This window comes from Leptonychotes weddellii, chromosome 3, assembly GCF_054177405.1.
Source record: "Leptonychotes weddellii isolate Sample4059 chromosome 3, ASM5417740v2, whole genome shotgun sequence".
Classification (NCBI taxonomy): Eukaryota; Metazoa; Chordata; class Mammalia; order Carnivora; family Phocidae; genus Leptonychotes; species Leptonychotes weddellii.
In genome coordinates, this window is record NC_138371.1 from 13661093 (window position 1) to 13682184 (window position 21092).

The 21092-nt window shown below is 41.3% G+C and overlaps 1 protein-coding gene across 10 annotated transcripts in view; it reads right to left on the minus strand.

The window, feature by feature from the left end:
- Positions 1-21092, minus strand: part of MOGAT1 (monoacylglycerol O-acyltransferase 1) — a 94388-nt gene that overhangs the window by 52360 nt on the left and 20936 nt on the right. For 7 of the 10 annotated variants that reach the window (XM_081813502.1, XM_081813507.1, XM_081813501.1 and 4 more), the window contains exon 6: positions 12091-12205. In XM_081813502.1, the coding sequence (XP_081669628.1) occupies positions 12091-12205 (115 nt within the window). Of the gene's footprint in view, positions 1-7822; positions 12206-15959; positions 16890-16976; positions 19739-21092 lie in introns of those variants that run through there. The other 3 variants (XR_014143364.1, XM_006747833.3, XM_031018765.2) reach the window with 3 other exon arrangements.

Consider the following 21092-nt stretch of genomic DNA (forward strand, 5'->3'; position numbering starts at 1 on the left):
TTTTTTTTAAAGATTTTATTTATTCATTTGAGACAGAGAGAATGACAGAGACAGAGAGCACATGAGAGGGGGGAGGGTCAGAGGGAGAAGCAGGCTCCCTGCCGAGCAGGGAGCCCGATGCGGGACTCGATCCAGGGACTCCAGGATCATGACCTGAGCCGAAGGCAGTCGCTTAACCAACTGAGCCACCCAGGCGCCCAAGATAGCAAGGTTTTTAATAAAGTCAAAGAAGAGAGTGGACACCTTTCTCCTTCCTGCCTTAAACTACATGTGGTAGCTGGAGGTGTGGTGGTATTTTTTGCCTCCATGATAAAAGAAGCATGAAGTTGACATTTCTATCTGCTCTTTAACTGGCTACATTGGTCGAAGATCTAATGCTTTCTTGAGTCTTTGGAGTTGGAATTGATTTGAAGCAATCTAGAGTTTTTCTAAACCTAGTCTCAAGAATAGTTACTGTGGAAAGAATAATTTTGACAGATGCTTCTCATGGGAAACTTTCTGTTTCTTTAGGAATTTGATTGTGGTCACGTAACCCTGGACCCCAATTGAGGGGAGTTCAACTTTAGCCTAAGCTAAGTCTGCCAAGGTACTTGGAGTGGGAAGGATATAAAAACAAGTTTTAAAACTGTGTTTAAAGGGGTGCCTGGGTGGCTCAGTCGGTTGAGCGTCTGCCTTCGGCTCAGGTCACGATCCTGTGATCGAGTCCCGCATCAGGCTCCCTGCTCAGTGGGGAGTCTGCTTTTCCCTCTGTCTCTGTCTCTCCACCTGCTCATGCTTTTCCCCTCTCTCTCTCAAGTAAATAAATAAAATTTCTAAAAATCCTTTTACATTAAAAAAAAAACTGTTTCAAGATTAAATGTGCTCATTTAACTGTGGCAAAGATGTAAAAGTATCAATGATTGCTAGTTTCTTTTTGTTTGTTTATTTGCTTTTAAGCAGGCTCCATGCCCAGTGTGGAGCCCAACGCGGGGCTCAAGTTCACGACCCTGAGGTCAAGACCTGAGCTGAGATCAAGAGTCAGATGCTTAACTGACGGAGCCACCCAGGAGCCCCAAAGATTGCTAGTTTCTACTACTCAACGGATCTTCCATGTAGGAGAGATAATTTTATTATTGTAAGTGAATACTCAAAATTTTATGTTCTGATACTCACTTCTCATTTTTATTAAGTTTCATGTGATGAATAAGATTCTCAAATCTCTAACAGAACTATTCCATCTATGGTCCTTCCGGGAACAAGGCATAAAAAATAAATAAGATCTAAATATATATGTATGTTTTTAACAAGTAAAAGGTAGGGAAAAAAAAACAAATAAAAACTTAAAGTTTATGTAAAGATTAGGGCATTTCCTAACATTTCAGATTTCAAAGTTTATCTCCAGTTTCAGAAGTTCTAGTGTCTAAGCACCCCTTTGTTAAAAATATTTTAGAAATCCATTACAGGAGAAAATAACTTCTCCTTGAAGAGAAACAAACTGAAGCCCAGAAGAGACAGTCACACATACACACAACCCTCTCCATAGGACCCAGACTCTTAGGGAATAGTCACTGTCATTAGTTTGAGGCCAAACAAGACAGTGCATGAAGGAGAATTCATGACAAAATCTCCCTCAAATGTATGGAGACCTCCCAGAGCCTTAAGACTATCATTCACATGGAACTCACAGAAACTGAGACATTTCAGAATATCATAGGATTAGAGAGCCGAGTTGGATATTCATTTTCTATAAATTCGTTTAAAAGCTGCTCTCTGGAACATTTAAAAAAAAAAAAAAAATGCTTCCCTGTCATCTCTCCCAGAGGTAAACAGAGTGCCTCGCTGTGCCCTCCACACCAGGGCCATGTGGCATTCTGCCTTCCTGCCTGGCAGGTCCCACTTGGCCTAGACGTAGGGGGCTTCCCAGGATGGGAGCTTTCACTGCTAACGGCAGGAAAGTCCGGGGCCAACTGAGACCAGTTGGTCACCCTTATCCTGTCTCCTCTGCCTGAGCTTTCCCTTGGTGCTCACCTAAGTCTTCCTTATCGTGCAAGCCTCAGTGGATTCTGTTCCCAAAAGAGCTCCCCCCGGATTCCCAGCTGGAACGCATCTCTTCACAGGGCCAAAGCTCTGGGCTGATGCTGTTCCTGTGATACTCATTTCCCTCTCTCTCCAATGAGATAGTTTTCTAATTATGGGCCCGGTGGGGGGGTGGGGGAGGGGGGCAGCACACGGGGCCTGCACCTTGGTTCTTTTCACCAAGTCAGTGCTTGATCACGATCGTCCAACTGAGGGGCACCTGTGTGGCTTAGTTAAGCGTCTACCTTCGGCTCGGGTCATGATCCGGGGTCCTGAGAACGAGTCCCACGTCAGGCTCCCTGCTCAGTGGGGAGTCTGCTTCTCCCTCTGCCTCTGCTCTTCCCCCTGCTGGTGCTCTCACTCTCTCTCACTCTCAAACAAATAAATAAATCTAAAAAAAAAAAAAAAAGATTGTCCAACTGACTGGGAAGATGTTCAGAATGACTAGGCCCTGAGCATCTTCCTCCTCACAGTCCCCAGACTTCTTGGATTTACTGGCAGAAACACACCTTGCAGCCCCGGCCTCCACCCCCTCCATGAGAATCTTTGAATCGCCAAGAGATGCAGGAAATTCCAATTGAATCTAGTAACCACAAACAAAGCTGAAAGTAATTCTTCAGTGGATTCTTGCCAAAGAATCCTGGCAGAGACTATCCCTGATGGAACTCTGTGAATGAGCAGAAAACACATTACATGCCCCAGACAGAGGATCAGACCGAAGCCTCTGCATCCCTGTTTCACAGAAACGAGAGCCCAGAGCAAAGAGAAATTACAGGCAGGATGGAAGAGAGAGAAATTTCTCCTTTGAAATAATGGCCCTGGGGCAGTGTCTAAGCCTATCAAGATGTGGAAAAGGAAATAACCCTTACAATGAAGTTAGGCCAGAAGGATGTGGTAAGAGCTTCTGAGAGATTCCAAAGTTCAATCCCCAGAGCTCCTTCTGAAAAGCGTCTTCTCTGGTCAGAGGTGGTCAGCAGGGCATGCTGCTTGGCATACACTCTGTCATCTTAAACATCGAAACTCAGCTTTGTAGCCAAATCATCCTAATGGTGTGTTTCACAGAACTCTCAACAGGAACAGTGGAAAGAGACAGATGTAAAGGTCACGATGCCTACGCAGATTTGGACAAACACGATTCTACCAGTCTGTTTTCATTTGCCTATCTGATCTGTGGAGCGTTGCTATAATGTCATCTGTCAACTTGGCACAGTAATGGGGGCAGAAAGGGCTTTCTTTCCGCGAACTTTCAGCTAAGGTCTTTGACAGTCTAGCTGTCTATGTAAGATGGAGTCACGACAGTAATCAGGCATCAGCAAAGATCCTAATCATAGTGGCCTGGTTGGGCTAAGAGAAGTGTGGACTCCTAATTCGGGACTCACTCCCTCATTACCAAGAAGGGGCCCACAGAGGACATAGCCTCCCTCCGGCAGAATACCATTTCCAAGAGAACTAAGTCAAGGCCTGGATAGGCTTGTGTCCTGGTTTGAAACAGTGTGTTGCTTCCAGTGGAAACGTCGTGGACTGTCACTGTGTCACATCTTCTGGGTTTCTTTGCAATAATGGCACTAAGTTCAATCGCCTATATATTATTCAAAATATAAATCAAATTCATCTTTAAAAGTATAGCTAGTTCCCAAATGAATCACATTTGCTTTTCTTCCCCACGATTTAAATTTTCCTTTATTTGGGTACTATTATTTCAATAACAGCAATGCAGATCTATCCACATATCAACGTCTCTACAGACGGACTATATAAACCCTCTGCAAATCCCACTAAAATTATTTAATAGGACTTAATATTCTATATTTACAGGTTCAATGTTATTTTAAAGTTAAGTGAATTTGAAATGACAAATTATATGATCCTGCTCTCATGAATTCAAGCCATCGAAGAGCCATCACAATCATCCTTTACTTCAGCATTACACGTAAGATGTCATGCCAGGTCAAACTAAAGATCACATTTCCTGTCCATCTAGAGTTTTTAAAGATTTTTTTTTTTTTTTTTTTTTGACAGAGAGAGAGACAGGAGACGGGGAACACAAGCAGGGGGAGTGGGAGAGGGAGAAGCAGGCTCCCCGCAGAGCAGGGAGCCCCGATGCGGGGCTCGATCCCAGGACCCCGGGATCATGACCTGAGCGGAAGGCAGACGCTTAACGACTGAGCCACCCAGGCGCCCCCCCATCTAGAGTTTTTAAAGAGTTGTCGATGAACTGGAAGAGGCAGGTAAGGAAAGGTCAAACCGAAGACGTTTCTTCTTAAATCCGAAACATGAGGCAACTGTGGTATGAAGAAAACTTTTAAGGGGTACTTGGAAACAGACACATAAATATACACGTGTGAGAAATAAAATGAAATTTTTTAACAAGGATAGTTTTTAGATTTTTTGTAATTTATTTTTGAGAGAGCGAGAGAACGCGTGTGCATGTGTGTGCGGGCATGAGCAGGTGGTGGGGAGTGGCAGAGAGAGAAGCTGGCTTCCCGCTGAGCAGGGAGCCTGATGCAGGACTCGATCCCAGGACCCCGGGATCATGACCTGAGCCGAAGGCAGACGCTTAACCGACTGAGCCACCCAGGCGCCCGAAATAAAATGAATTTAAAAATACAGTTTGGAGAACCGACCTTACCCCAGCTAATGCTTCATGCAGTCACATCTACCAAAATAAACAAACAAACAAACAAAGACTTTTAGCTAAACAGAAGTTCTTTTTTTTTTTTTTAAGATTTTATTTATTTATTCATGACAGAGAGAGAGAGAGGCAGAGGGAGAAGCAGGCTCCCAAGGAGCAGGGAGCCCGATGTGGGACTCGATCCCAGGACCCTGAGATCATGACCTGAGCCAAAGGCAGTTGCTTAACCATCTGAGCCACCCAGGCGCCCTAAACAGAAGTTCTTAAGCTAACATTTTAAATGTTTAACTTTGACAACAAATATTAGCCCACTTATGAAACTTTCTTACTCCGTCCTTCTAACGGCGGCCACAACACCTTGCCATCTCACAACTGGTTCTCAAGGTTGTTCTCAGTGCTCAGGAAGGCTCCTGTGCCTATTGGGTCTATGGGGGTACGTGTGGAGGGGGTCGGGGGGAGCAGTGTTCAGAAATGTAGATGGCTTCAGAACAGAATCACCAGTAGATGGACCCATAAAGAACCTTTGCAGTCATGTCCCACCTTCTCATTCCATAGTCAAGGTCACCTACCCAAGTTAGTGACAGAGATGGTAGATACCCTAGGTCTCCTGAGCCCTACACCCAAAGCATGGGCTCTGGCCAGAGGACCTGGTATCACATCTGAGCTCCACCACCCCACCATGAGGGTTGTCTTGAGCAAAGTTCTTCACCCCTCTGAACCCCAATTCTTTATGGGATAAAAATATTACTGACCTCACAGGGCTATTTTAAGAGTTAAATGTCATAATGTATGTAAAGTCCCTAGTCCTGTATCTGGCACATTGTAGGTGGTCAATAAATATTAATGGTTTTTATAGGATAATATTTACTTAATATTAACCAGTTTTATTTATTTATTTATATTTATTTATTTATTCTAACTACAGTATTAAGAAGATACTGGGAAAAATTAAAGCCAAGCAGTATTTTTACACAATAACAACTCAGCATGTTCTTTAGCCAATAAAATATTTTTAAAGAGTATTGACTAACATAACATAATTAAATAAAACTTTAAAAATAATAAAATAAAATAAAAATTTGCAGTGAAAAAAAACAATTAACTTCATATTGAAAATAATATGTGAAGGTATTTCTGTTCTCTCTGAAGACAGTAGGTTTCAAGAATGTTCTGAGTATTTCCAAATTCACAGAGCTAATAAATGGCATGCTCAGGATTGAATAAATAAATAAATAAATGAGTATTGAAAACACCTATTTTGATAACGGACACCAGAAACACCAACAGGTCTCAAAAACCAAAGCATCAACTGTTGTCCAAAATGCCTGCATCCAAGGGAGGTGATTCCACTTTTGACACATAAAAAAAAAGAAATTTAGTTTTTAGCTTTTTCTGTTATTTTGCCAAGTGTATGACTGACTCGAGTGTGGAAAGCCGCTTTATTGAGGTATAATTCACGGTATCGTAAAATCCTCCCATTTGAAGAGAGGAATTTGGGAGTTCTTAGTATATTCGCAGCGTGTGTAACCAGCCACAACCGAGTTTCAGAACACTGTATCAAAAACTAATGAGGTACTGTATGGTGACTGACATAACAAAAAAACCTTTTTTTTCATCACCTGAAAAGAAACCCTGAACCTATTAGCAGCGATTTACTTGCTTTGGAATCTATCCATTTTTCTACCAGTGTTTGAACATTTCCATATCTGACAAGTTTCACGCCTATTTCAACCGCAGCCCCTCCCTGGCTTGTTTCCTCTTCCTGCCCTCTGCTCCTTTCATTTGACACATCTGCACTTTTCGGTTAGCCCTGCGCCTGCTTTCTGTTTCGTCTTTTCTCCCGTTGAGAGCAATCTCCAGGCCTGGCTCTTCAGTAGAGAATCTTCAGTGCTCACAATACCACCGCAATCCCCTTGCCTGAGTCCATCCCCAGGTCCAAGTGGCTCCAGCCTTGGCAAGGCGTGGTCAGGAAAGACATCCCACTCAGCTACAACACCATGCCCACATGGTTACGACTTGGGCATAAAACACATTTATTGGTCAAAACTTTATAAACCGAGAGCATTTAAAAAGCACACAGCAGGGCGCCTGGGTGGCTCAGTTGGTTAAGCGACTGCCTTCGGCCCAGGTCATGATCCCGGAGTCCTGGGATCGAGTCCCACATCGGGCTCCCGGCTCAGCAGGGAGCCTGCTTCTCCCTCTGACCCTATCCCCTCTCATGCTGTTTCTCTCTCTGTCAAATAAATAAATAAATCTTTAAAAAAAAAAAAAAAAGCATACAGCAACAAGTTCAATACAGAAAGTACAAAAATTCGCCATCTCCTATAAAGATTTTAACAAGAAATAAACTGTTATTTCACAGTTTTGAGCCATATAAAGAAGGAAACCCCTGGTGACGGGTATTAAAGAGGGCACATTATGCATGGAGCACTGGGTGTTATATGCAAATAATGAATCATGGAACACTACATCAAAAACTAATGATGTAATGTATGGTGATTAACATAACATAATAAAAAAAAAAGGAAGGAAACCTCTTCGATAAATGTCTCCAGTTTTTATTTAGAGAATGAAACTGTTTCTTAGGAACACCATGCCTAAAGGTCACTGTGCTGCTGGAGAAATCTCTGTAGCAATTTATGTTTTCCATATACTAAGAAAGGGAGACAGTCATTTGAACACTCCGCATGTCCAGAGGAAGACAAGGGAGGATGGCAGAGGAAAAAGAAGTCTGCAGATAAAGCTCTATCTCCCACTAAATGTCATTACCATGAGATAACAAGGGCCAGGCAGAGACCATAGAGATAGAGCCAGAGGGGACCTTATAAAGATCATTCACTCCTAAGAGGAAGGAAAGAGCCCAGGGCACCCAGCCAGTTAGTGGAGGACCAGAGGCTAAAGGATTATTTGAAACAGAAGCCCATGGAAGGTAGAAAAGAATAGCACAGCTGTGTTTTCTGGTTGTCTCCGCATGACTGTACCCCACATGGGACAATTGGAAACCAACCAGACCGAAGGCTCCAAGTGGGTCTGGAAACGGAGCAGGGGAGGATTACACAGCCCTTAGGAATACAAGATCAGATTTATCTTTATTCTCAAGAGAGCCTAAGATAATTCTTTTTTTTTTTTTTAAAGATTTTTATTTATTTATTTGACAGAGAGAGACACAGTGAGAGAGGGAAAACAAGCAGGGGAAGTGGAAGAGGGAGAAGCAGGCTCCCCGCTGTGCAGGGAGCCCGATGCGGGGCTCGATCCCAGGACCCTGGAATCATGACCCGAGCTGAAGGCAGACGCTTAATGACTGAGCCACCCAGGCGCCCCAGCCTAAGATAATTCTTAACCAGAATCTAAGAGCTGTTAAAAAAATAAAAAAAGCAGCTGTAACAACTCAGCTGGATGAAGCTAGAGCCAGAATGGGCTTAGGGCTGTCAGTATGGTGACAGATTTGCTTCCACTTCTGAGTAATGGGACTGCCTGGACCTGTATTAATGGTCACAACGTGACAGAGAGGGAAGATCTTTCACTCACCCTGGGCATAAAGCACTTTGCCTTATCCTGCTGCTCAATAATATATAGGCTCTAGTGGCTTAGCTTGTTGTTGAACAACTTGGACGTCCCCCAGTGCACATCACCAAAATAGCTCTTGCAGAAGGAAAAAATCAACAATGCGGTGTACTGGTCTCAAAAAAGAAAAATGTTCTAGGTCCCAAGAAGACAGAGCTCGCTTCAGAGTTGTTAAATCCCTTGCATTTCAGGAGTATTTTTAATCATGCTCTGTGTTTGGACACTTGAGTTTTATAGAAGGATTCACAGGTTGATTAATCAATAATTATGGAAGAGCCATATCTCCCTCCTCCTGTTCCATCAGGGCAGAGGAATACGAATGTGGAGTGGGTGCCAATCCATATAAGCTGCTGTGGTTCAAACTGCTTCATCTGCAGAAGGACTAATGCCAGACACGAAGCCCCTTCTAGCTCCAGAACTTGGCTTCTGTTGACACAGTCTATCAAACTTCCAGCTTAGCGCCATAAGCGTTCACCCTCCCAACCCCCAGAGAGCGTTGAAGGCCCACACTCCATTGGGGGCAGGATCAAAGGCACACAAGATGCAGATTCTACTACCTCAGGATCCATCATCCCATGAGCAAACAATGGATGGAGTTAGACCTTCTTCGCCTTCCCATATAAGATATGGCAGGCACTAGGCTGTATTTGGGAAGGATTAAGTCAAATAACTGATATATAAGGTATTTGACAAATTCCTTGGTTTTAAATATAAAAAGCTGCTTCTGTATTTGCCATCCTAGAGAAACTGGCACAACTAGGTGGTTATATGGAAGTTGCCTTGTTTCTTTTTTCCTTTGAAAAGATATACAAATTCTATTTGAAAGTAACTCTCCCAGCCCCAGAAATAGGCATTCTATCACTTAGTTTAAAAAAGACAAATACAGTCTGAGAACTGGCCATCTTGGCTATTGGGGAAAAAAACCCAAAAAACAAAAACCCACCACCAATCAACAAATCCCATCCACGTTGTCTCTTGTCCGAGGAAAAGAAGACAGAGTAAATGCACCCAAAACGCGTTTTCAGATTTGTCACAAACCTTGGTAATTTGCATTGTGGGTGCGATGGTTTGGAAGAATTGCCAAGTTACAGAAGTGTGGACATTGCATCTCGATTCTACCTTCTGTGCTTCCCAGGACAGAAGCGTACCTTCTCCTGAAGGCAGGGATTGTACTTTTAATGCTATGCACACAATAAAGACTTACTCATCGTCCCTGCAGTATATATACTTTGATTGTCTCCCTAGTCCCAGTGAAAGGTTTTCATAAATCATGCAGCATCTCTTGCCCTGGTTCCCCTTGGGACACAGCAAAACTGGCTGGCCCTCCTAAGGACCAAAGCTGCAACCTTCAATGTGAGCATAATCGACTTAGCTGGATATGGATAATTTCAATCCTTCTAGCTGTGAGACAAAGGAAATGACTCAGCTTGTGCCCAGTATGCAAGAGAAACAGGAGACAGAAATGTCCAAATTAAATCATAAGTGCACATTTTCTCAAGGCAATTAGCTCAGTTTCTCTTACTGTGTCCTGGGGTTATTTTTCTTGCTGTTATTGTTATGCTTTGCTATTTAAATTTTATGTGCAGTTACAGAGTAGATGAGAATCTTTAAAACAGAGGCGATTTCTGTCACACTATATTAGTGAATACAATATATGGCTCACATTTGTGCTGTAGCAAAAATTCATGTCCACATCTTCATCTGCAATCTGTAGGACTATAAGGAGCTTCCTAGTACGCTCTGACTTTATGAAGGGACTTCTGGCTGGATTAAGACCTCTGGAGACCCAGAGAAAGAAAAAGAGATAAAATCCCTAATTTGTACCTAAAAATAAGATCTTTACAGATGCCAAAATTAAAGTTGCTGATGTCTGGATTTCTGAAATGGCAAAGTTTGAGATAAATTCATCAGAGCAAAACTTTTTTCATTTTTCAGTGCCTCTGTTTTACTACATGTGGGCTTTAACTGCTTCCTAGATGACCCAGCTGATGTTGGGGGGGGGTCAGCTTGGCCCCCACTACCAAGTACGAGATTAAAAATCATACCTTCATGAAATCACAAGAGACTATGTGTTGTGAGTTCTTGATAAGTTTCCCTAAAGGAATGAAATTCATGGGTTTTATAATAACTGAAAGGTCTTTATTGTTGTGGTTATGTGGCCTTCACAGCTCTATTCTGAAGACTGACCCCTGACCAGCGGGGGTGCGTCATTTTCCATAAACAGTGCTCCTTGATGCCTGGCTGGTGTCGAGTAATACCGAAAAAGGATTTATAGTCAAATTTTCTGCATCTATGAAAAATAGGTTGTGCCCTATTCCCTGCTTCGATTACAAAATTGATCTAATTTCAAGGCCATGGGTCAGTGGACTCCTGGATTGCTCAACCAGCGTGAAGCCAAAGTGATGCCGGCCAAAACAACCTCAAATGGAAGCATGGAGGAGGTTTGCTTTTTCCTGTGTGAAATGCTCTCCTACTCAAGGCATTCCCCAGCATGGTTTTGTCTGGCTGATGCTGAACTCAGTCCAGGCTCTCGCCCAAGGCTTGACCTTTTAAAAATCAGAGGCCTGAAGATATATTACTAGTAAGTTAGGACAACTCAGGGAAGATGCCCCCAAATACCTAGAGTGGAGGAGGGAGAGAAGCAACAAGCAGCAATGGAGATCATCTAGAAACTACACATTCTTCTTCCTTACGGTAATTGACAAGTAAGTCTTGTCGATTACTGTCCTGAGACAAACAGACCCAGCACATTCTCTCCTTCTGAAAGAAGGTCTTTTCTTATAATAGGTTCATAAAAATTCTTCACCTTAAGGCAAAGGTGGTTTGTGGGTTCATCTATAAATACATTCACTAAACAAGTACTTATCTTGTGCCTGGCCCAGGCACTGGGGAGAGATCAATGCAGAGGAGGAACAGGATTCCCACTCTCGTGGACCAAGACAGCTGTAACGGGCACCTCACAACCAGAGAGTGCACTTCCTCTCATAGCTGGTCTTACTCAAAGAGGCCATTTGGGAAGAAAATTAAAACCATTTCTATTACCATGAAAACCTTGAGGGATTTTAATGTTCTAAAGCATGTCTCTCAAAAGACCTCCTTGTCTATATAGCAAATGAACATACTTCTGAGCAAATGACAAGCATGAATATTTCTAAGCATGAATAGAAATGAGGAGACAGGCTCTCCTCCACATGGGTTTTCAGATGGTAGATTCATCCTATTTCAAAACCTGCATGAAAATTCTGCACTATTGTATAAAAATGCATTGGTTGACGTGACCTAAAGGATCAAATTATCTAACTCTGAAAAGTAACATTATTCACCAAAAAATGGTCTGTTCAAGCAGAAAAAAAAAAAAAATGATCTCCTCTAGCTCGGTATGGAAAATTAGTTTACACACCGTCTCCTAACTGTTCCAGCTGTGCTAAATAAGAGCTATCATATTTAGTGAAGACACCACCTTAAATTCTTGTGATTTTGGTAAAAGGGTCTAATTATTTTTTGAAACTGTCATTTTTTTTTTGAGCAAATAATCCTAAACCTTTTATTACCCCGAGAAATGCTTGCACCTTCCCAAATGAGGAGGATTATTAGAAGGGTTATAGTCATCTCCAACCTTCTCCTACAGTCACCCACTGTATTTTTATTTCCCACGGATACACATCAACATCTGTCACCATAAATAATACTTTTCATTTGCCACTTTGATTCCAGAGTCAAAGAAAAAAGTCCTTAGTTAAAATATGTATCCTCCAATGGGATGTTCTCTCATCCTCTCGAATGCCTTCTAAGAGTATAGTTACTTAAAAATGAGAGTTTCGTGCTCGGGAATACCGTACTTCCTTTTGTGTGCCTCAAATAGTTTCCTTAGCTCTTCCATATAGGTCTGATGCAACTCCTCAATCTGCTCCGGGCTTGGGTGCAGAGTCTGATGAACAGGGATTGGGCGGCCAACTGCAAAAACAGAGAACACAGCCGACGTAAGAAAACGAAACCACTCCACCACAAACGGCTACCTCTCATGGACGGCTCTGGAAAGATCTGCCAATGAGACTCTGTCAGGCCTGCCTGCTCCAATCCCTTGCTCATTTTACTGGCTGCCTCCAACAGTCGCACCATCCCATTTGAGAACCAATAAAGAACTTTCCTTCTCTACAGTTGCTGGAGTGGAAGGCCGCTGGTGGTTTTGTCTTGAGTCAAGCGAACTACCGGGCTGACCACAGCTGTGAGGTAAGAGGACATAGCTGTGTGCAAACATCACCTGCCCTGTCCCTCTCGTACAGCTGACGGCCCGGCCACAGTACCCTATTGTGACCGACTCCAAAGTCTCAAGTCGTGAGGCATCAGCCCTCTCCTCTGACTCTTTTTAATTTCCTTCTAAAAATTTAAGGAATGTTTATCTTCACAGCTAAGAATCTGTATTAGAAAACACATACAATCACAAGAATTCCACTGTTAAGAGTGGAAAACAAAACTAACCAGAAGTCTCAGTAGAAAATTTATTAAATAAACCACTCATGCAACAGAATCCTAGGCAGCAATTTTTTTGAAAAATGAAATTATATGTGTACACACACACACACAGCGAGGTCTAAAAGGTATGGGGGGGGCAAGTTGTGAAATAATACAGTATGATCCCATTTGTGAAAAGATATTTATATTCCTAAGTGCGTAATAAGCTTTAGTGCATTTAAAAAGTCTAGAGACTTTTTAACCATTACCTCTAGGAAGGAAGGAAGGTAGAGATGGGGGACTTTTCAATTTATCTGTATGGTAGGAGTTTTCTACAATGAGAATGCATTTGTGTTTTACCTGTAATTAAAAATGAGCTAATTATTATGTAACCTGGCAACTTCTATACATATTTAAAAAGGTGTTTAGATTGTGTCTCAGACTGTTTGAAACCTTGTTACAAGATTCATGTGGCTTTGGCACCTGCTTTCCTGGGTCTTCCCAGCTCACTGCGCCCCCTGCTGCTTCCTGATGCCAAGAGTTGAGAACCTACAGGATGTTCGGTGACGTGCTGGGCAGCAAACAGCTTCTTATTACCCTCTATTAACTTGGGTATGAGGTCAAGTGGGGCCATAGATAATGGAATGGAACTCAGAGGGCAGAGAGGAGGTTTCCTCTGGCCTACTCTAGGTTGTTCCGTGCTACATCCAAGGTTCAAATCCATGTCAGTAACAGAAGGTGTTGAGTTAAGGAAAAACCAAGCAAATGTTAACACAGAGAGAAAGAAGGAAGTAATAAATGACATCAGCATGGGAGGTAAGGTGGCACGGAGAAGAGAGTGAAACACACACACATATATAACAGAGTGTATTATTTTTTTTTTTTAAGATTTTATTTATTTATTTATCAGAGAGAGAAAGCACGAGCATGGGGGGTGGGAGAGGGAGAAGCAGGCTCCCCGCCGAGGATGGAGCCCGATGCGGGACTCGATCCCAGGACCCTGGGATCATGACCTGAGCCGAAGGCAGACGCTCAACCATCTGAGCCACCCAGGCGCCCTAACAGAATGTATTATTTATTTTTTTTTTAAAAGATTTTATTTATTTATTTGAGAGAGAGAGAATGAGAGACAGAGAGCATGAGAGGGAGGAGGGTCAGAGGGAGAAGCAGACTCCCTGCCGAGCAGGGAGCCCGATGCGGGACTCGATCCCGGGACTCCAGGATCATGACCTGAGCCAAAGGCAGTCGCTTAACCAGCTGAGCCACCCAGGCGCCCTAACAGAATGTATTATTAAGAAGATTATCTATCTAACGTTGCAGTAAGGAGATAAATACAGACATACATAGTAGATACATACCACCTTACTGCAGTATTAATATTCTCCAATTGCTAAGTTTTTCATCAGATACAGCCTCAAGAATCTCACATACAGTTCTCTTTTGATAGCCTGGATGTCAAATTTACATAGAGCAGACATCAGTCCTTTGTAACTCAAAAGCACAGGAACTGTCTTGCTGTCAGTTGTCGTTGGAAATACAGATGAGGAGAGGCTAACGGGGTGATGGTATAGAATAGGAGCTGGTGCTCGACAAAGGGCGCTAGACTAGACCAGTACACTGAGCTAGTAAGTGTTTTCCTCGCTGGCCTTAATTCTGACATCCATAGGATAAAAAAGTAGAACTCCATGATCTTGAAGCCTCCTAACTCTGACCTTTTTGTTTCAAGAAAAAAAAAAAAAAACTGAGAAATCTACATGTGAATTGAGAATCTATTAGGCAATGACCACAGACTAGCAAATTCACAGTTTTACAGAACTAGCTCCTGGTAAGTGAAATTGACCAAAAAGAAAGGTCAAGTGCAACTATTCAAGGTGGGTGGGGGGGACTTAGAAAGAGACTTAGTGGTCTGAGAAGCTGAAGTGTGTTGTTCCCAGCTTAATTAAGACTCGTGAATTCTGAATTATTAATTAAGTCTTACTTCCTATCAGCGATACTACAGCTAACTTCAATGCTGTTCTTATTCGTGGGCTCACTCTATCTCACATGGTTCTTCTGGAGAGCTGAAACATGCCCGTGACTTCTCCCTTTAAAGTGGGAGATGGGCAGCTTCATCCTTGCCTTTCTCTTGTTTACCTGTACAGAAACAGAGATGCTGGAAATTCCCAAACTATACAAAAAGAACTGGAATTTAGGATGTAAAGCCAGTTCTCCTGTCCCTCCTACTAACTCAAAATTGGATTCGAGAGTAAGAAATCGTTCTCAATTACTTGTTAGGGATAAAGACAGAGGTCACAAAACAAAAACTTGCAAATCTGAGAAGGGTCCCCAGAGCCCGAGAAGACCAAAATTCATTCTCTCTCTCTCTCTCTCTCCCCCCAAAAAGGAGATTTTTTACTACTATGGAGAAGAAAACAAAGCTAAGACTAGTTAGTTGCAAATTGCCCTGTAACTCTCTTTTTACAACACAAAGGAAAAAACCAGCTGCATAAGGCTGCTCTTGCAAATAGAACTCCTTGCCCTGGAAAAATCGATCATCATCTCCTTGTGGCAAAGTCAGGAATCATAGTGCTCCTGTTTATGTTTCGGGGCTTTTTATAGCTGGCGTGCATGTTTGTTCCATTTTCCACTTCCATCCAGCAATTCAAGATTAGTTATGCACTTATGGGCTCATACGACAGTCTCGCCCTATTTCTATGGTGCTGTGTTGTAGTTAACCAAGATGAAGAATGAGCAGCTTCATAGGGCACTGCATACACGACTGGAGAGGAATTTGGAAATGGGCATGATTTTCTTCTCGTTGAGGCAAAGAGTAGATCTTTTGCAATAAGAAGTCTTTCCTCTATTTTTCTTTAATTATGAAAATTCCACAGAGTTTATCGCTCTAACAGTCTCACACAGGAATTAGTCTTTCTCTGGATGCCACACGAGAGAAAGGCCAGCCTGTTGGCAGAGGCGGTTGGGAAGAGTCAAAATGTGGGTGCCAATGAAACCTGGGTTTACTGAACCTGTGACTTATGGTGGAGGCTCAAATATGCCGGATGTGAGGAAAGAGAGTGTGTGTGTGCTTCCATACATTTATTGAACACTTAATGGGTTGTATTGGGCACCATGTTAATCCCCTTAACATTTTTATCTCCTTAAATCGCTACTTTACATTTAAATTTAAATTAGGTTCCCTTCCTTTCTTTGTATTTCAGAGAATCCCTTAGCCTGCCTTTTTTCCCCCCCCCCATCAGGATATAATAATGACTTGAAATACAATGGACCACTTTGTCCTCAAGTGGTTTCAGACCAGTTTTATTTTATTAAAGTACATTCCTTCCCCTATCTTTATGTTAAAAAATTCAAAATTATAGAAAGAATAAGCACTTGCATATGCCTCCTTAGATTCACCAGTTTTGAACATTTTGTGCATACCCCCGTGTGTATTTACATATGTATTATTTTTATTTTTGTAGACCCGTTTGAAAATAAGTTGTAGACATCAATGGTTCAATCGCGTTACCATCCCTAAATATTTCGGCACGAAGTACCTGAGAACAAAAACACTGTCCTTTTTAACAACACCATTATCATACCCAAGGAACTTAACCTCTATATGATATTATTTTGTACTGAATCCACATTCAAACTTGATGAGTTGTCTCAATGATATCCTTACAGTTGCTTCATCCCCCTCCCCCCACCATGACAGCTGTTGTGTCTTTGGGTTCTCTCGTCCTTTTGGTCTTTTACGACATTAATATTTTTGAAGAATCCAGGCCAGTTGTTTAATACAATGTCTCACAATCTGAATTTGTTTCCTCATGATTTGATTCAGATGAACACTTTGGCAAGAATACTTATACAGGGAGATGGAAACACATTTCATAGCTCTCAACAATCTGGCCAGGAAGTCTCCTAGCACCTGGGGCCTAGGGAGCACTTTCCCACGTACCATGTCATTTGATCCCCAGCATAACCCTAAGACAAGACAGGACAATTGTAATAGTTTCTTCTTCAGAGTCATAAAATCTGAGGCTCAGGGACGAGAAATGAAACCACCTAAGTCACTCAGAATCAGACCCCAAGTCCACATTACTTCCTTCTGTAAATTTAGTCGATGCATGATATAAACAGCTTCTGGATGTCAATCTTGGTTTGTGTGGCTGGCGCCTGAGGGGTAGACGCTACCATCATGTTGGGCCTACAATGCAAAGAACCAATTTCTTAATGGCAGTGATTCTATTTTTCAGTTTAGTCATAAATGTAAAAATGAAACAAACACTTCTACCTCATTCATAATCAAAAGGCAGGCCAAGGAGTTACAAAGTCAGCCGAAGTTGTGAGGCTGGACAGAATGGGATGGGAGCCCTTCCCCAGGCCACATGCAAACACAGCTGATAAGCCTCTCTGGATTATCCAGATTTCAAATAATCTAACACTGCGCGAGGAGGGAGAGACAACTAATTAATACAGAAAGAATACTAGAGCTAGGAAACCATCAGTTTGCAGCCGTGACTGCCTGAATCGATTCAGGCAAGAATTATCAATGGATATTAAAGCCATCGAGTCAAGTCTGATGAACAGAATAATTACACAGTGTCTAAGTAACACTATCCCCAGGTTACTTGTTAATGAAAAGGAAAAAGCCTTTATAAATATAATGCATATAATATATACTTATGTATATAAACATATAAAGATTTCTGTAGATAAATCTTTGTGATTTAACTTTATAGTAGAGAAACCTGGTAAACACCCCACTCAAGTGATCAAAATGAGTATAGCCAACGATGGGACGAACTGACATCAAAAGCCTCTTGATATGATGTACTGAGGAAGACACATCATTTCTGTGGAATTCTTGCCACAAATGCATAACTGGAATATAATCATGATGAAACAGACCAACCCAAGTTGACCTACAAACCACTGACCTATACTCCTCCAAACTGCTCATGTCATAAAGACAAAAGCAAGTTGAAAAATGAATCCAGTTTGAAGCAGGTTGAAGAGATGTGAAAATTAAATGCAATGTATGATCCTGTTGAGGGAAAAAACACTCGACCCCTACCCCCAATACCCTCCAAAAGCACAGCTAACAAGGAAATTATTGTGGCAATTGGTGAAATTTACACTGTACACTGGTTAACAGTACTTTATCAATGTTCAATTTCCTAAACTGCACTGACATTATCGAGGAGAATCATTTTGCTCTTAAGAGAGATACAAAGGAGCAAAAGTCATGATGCCTGCACACACTCAAACAGTTTACTTATAACAATAGTAAAGAGAGTATTTATTACACCATTAGAGAGAGAGGAAAAACTGTAGCAAAATATTACCAACTGGTGAGTGTGGGAGAAAGGCACACAGGAGTTCATTTTCTACTCATGAAACTTTTCTGAACTTTGAAATTTTTCAACATAAACTTTTAAAAATTAAAATCCACACATGACACATGAAACCTCCCCCTTTCAACGGCAAATTCCCTTGTCTCTTACTTTCTTCCCCAAACATGGAGCTTCCCATCATACTACCATACTGACTCTACAACTTGAATTTAACATTAGCTTCCCTTAAAATTTTTAATGGGTACTTGTTAGATATTTGGAAACTTACAACTTATAATCAGAAAGGTATAACTAAAGAATGAATTGTTTACAAATGTGTCTTGAGTCCCTATCCTGTGGGCACTGGGACTAGAGCAGAGAACAGTAAGACAAAATCCTTGCTCTCCCGGAGCTCTGTATTGTAGAAACAAACAAAGCAATTCCAAGGAACTGCAATTCTTTACACATTGTTCTTAGAGTCTAAACTTCTTTCAATTATCCATCCTGGGTATCATGATGGATGTGATATTTAAATCAGTTTCTATTATTTATGTAATGAAACACAATATATGTGAACATTTTATTATATTTTGATAAACTGACAATAACAAAATATATAAATTACATACTATTTGTGAAATGTGTAAAGAAAATAAATGGTATCTTCTTTTTTTACTTTTTTATTAAATTTTTAACTTTAATTCCAGTATAGTTAACATAGTGTTATATTAGTTTCAGTTGTACAATATTCAGCACTTCTATACATTACTCAGTGCTCATCACAAGTGTCCTCTTAATCCCTATCACTTATTTCTCCATTCCCCCCCACTGACCTCTCCTCTGTCCATTCTCTATAGCTAAGAGACTGTTTCTTGGTTTCTTTTTTTTCTTTGCTTGTTTTGTTTCTTAAACTCCACATATGGTGAGATCATATGGTATTTGTCTTCCTTTGGCTTATTTTGCTTAGCATTATACTCTCTAGCTCCATCCATGTTGTTGGAAACGGCAAGATTTCATTCTTTTTTACAGCTGAGTAACATTCCACAATATATATATACACCACATCTTCTTTATCCATTCATCTCTAGATGGATATGTGGGCTGCTTCCATAACTTGCCTGTTGTAAATAATGCTGCAATAAACCCAGGGGTGTTTGTATCCCTTTTAACTAGTGTTTTTGTATTTTTTTGGGTAAATACCCAGTAGTGCAATTACTGAGCCATAAGGTAGTTCCATTTTCAACTTTTTGAAGAACCTCCATACTGTTTTCCCCAGGGGCTACACCAGTCTGCATTCCTACCAACAGCACAAAGGGTTCCCCTTTCTCTACATCCTCACCAACACTTGTTGTTTTTTGTGTTTTTTATTTTAGCCATTCTGAAGGGCGTGAGGTGATATCTCTTTGTAGTTTTGATTTGCATTTCCCTGATGATGAGTGATGTCGAGCACCTTTTCATGTGTCTGTTGGCCAGTTGTATTTCCTCTTTGGAGAAACATTTTTTTCATGTCTTCTGCCCATTTTTTCATTGGATTGTTTTTTGGGAGTTAAATTGTATAACTTCTTTATATATTTTGGAACTAACCCTTTATCAGAGATGTCATTTGGAAATATCTTCTTCCATTCCATAGGCTTTTAGTTTTGTTGATTGTTTCCTTCGCTGTGCAGATGCTAATATATGGTATCTTCTTTACAAATTATTTCCAGTGAGTGACCCTCAGCTAAGGGGAAAGATGGGTGGTCAGTCAGTTAAGCATCTGACTTCAGCTCAGGTCATGATCTCAGGGTCCTGGGATCAAGCCCCAGGCTCCACGCTAGTGAGGAGTCTGCCCGTCCCGTTCCCTCTGCCCTTCCCCCTACTTGTGTATGCACGCTCTCTCTCAAATAAATAAAATCTTTAAAAAAAAAAATAGGAAAGATGGTTTTGATGGAGGATGCAGAGAAACCTGATGGTTTGGCCAGGTGTAGTATAAGAAATATGAAGAGAGGGTTAAGTGTGACCTGATGATGGCACTTTGGATTCAATGAGAACACATTTTTAAGAGGATTTAATTAGTAGGGTATTAACAGACAAAACCCTTACAGTGTTAGTGATTCTCACTGTATTTGAGAATCACTAACACTGAAATGAATGCTCTGAGGTCACTGAGGAAGGGAGGTCTCACAGCTGTGGGGGGAAGCTGTACGATGGAGAACCTGAGCATCTCCAGACAGCTGTGGGTGCAAGGATTATAGGTGAAATGATGATTTAACTAACTGAACTAATATTAACTGAGTTCTTATGAGGTAGAGTTAAGTTCACAAACTCTTAATTAAATGGGAGGGGAGCAGAAGGACCACAAAATAACTCGCTGGTCTAGACTCCACCTGATCTGCCTGGGCCGTGTCAGCAAGTCAGCAAAGAACTCTGAGTTTGAAGTGCACTGATTTAAAACAGAACTGAACATAGTAACTTAGATCACTGTCACCATATCGCATTGCACTGGATTGATATGTAGCTTTGCTTCTGTTTATGGAATTGTCAATATTCTATCCTCACGTGTGTTACTCAAATAAAAGTCTTCATTTTATTTATTTATTTTTTAAGGAGGCTCCACGCCCAACGTGGGGCTTGAACTCCTGACCCATAGATCGAGAGTCGTGTGCTCTACCAAATAACCAGCCAGGCATCCCCCAAATAAAAGTCTTTAGATGCACATAGTCTGTGAGGGTCTGGTTCACCCAAATCAGGTTGCTCTTAATCCGTCTGACTCCCACTCTGCCACCATAAAATCAAACTCATGGTAGCTGAGATTTTATGTAAATGTTCATATTCTCAGGTTGTTTTTTTTTTTTTATTGATAAACCACCATTTATTTTCCACTTCCTTATTAGAGATGTAGGCTATAATTTTTCACTATTACAAATATTATTATATTGAGAATTTGTGTGGGGGGGTTGTTAATTTTATTTTATTATGTTATGTGAGTCACCATACATTACATCACTAGTTTTTGATGTAGTGTTCCATGATTCATTGTTTGCGTATAACACCCAGTGCTCCATGCAATACATGCCCTCCTTAATACCCATCAC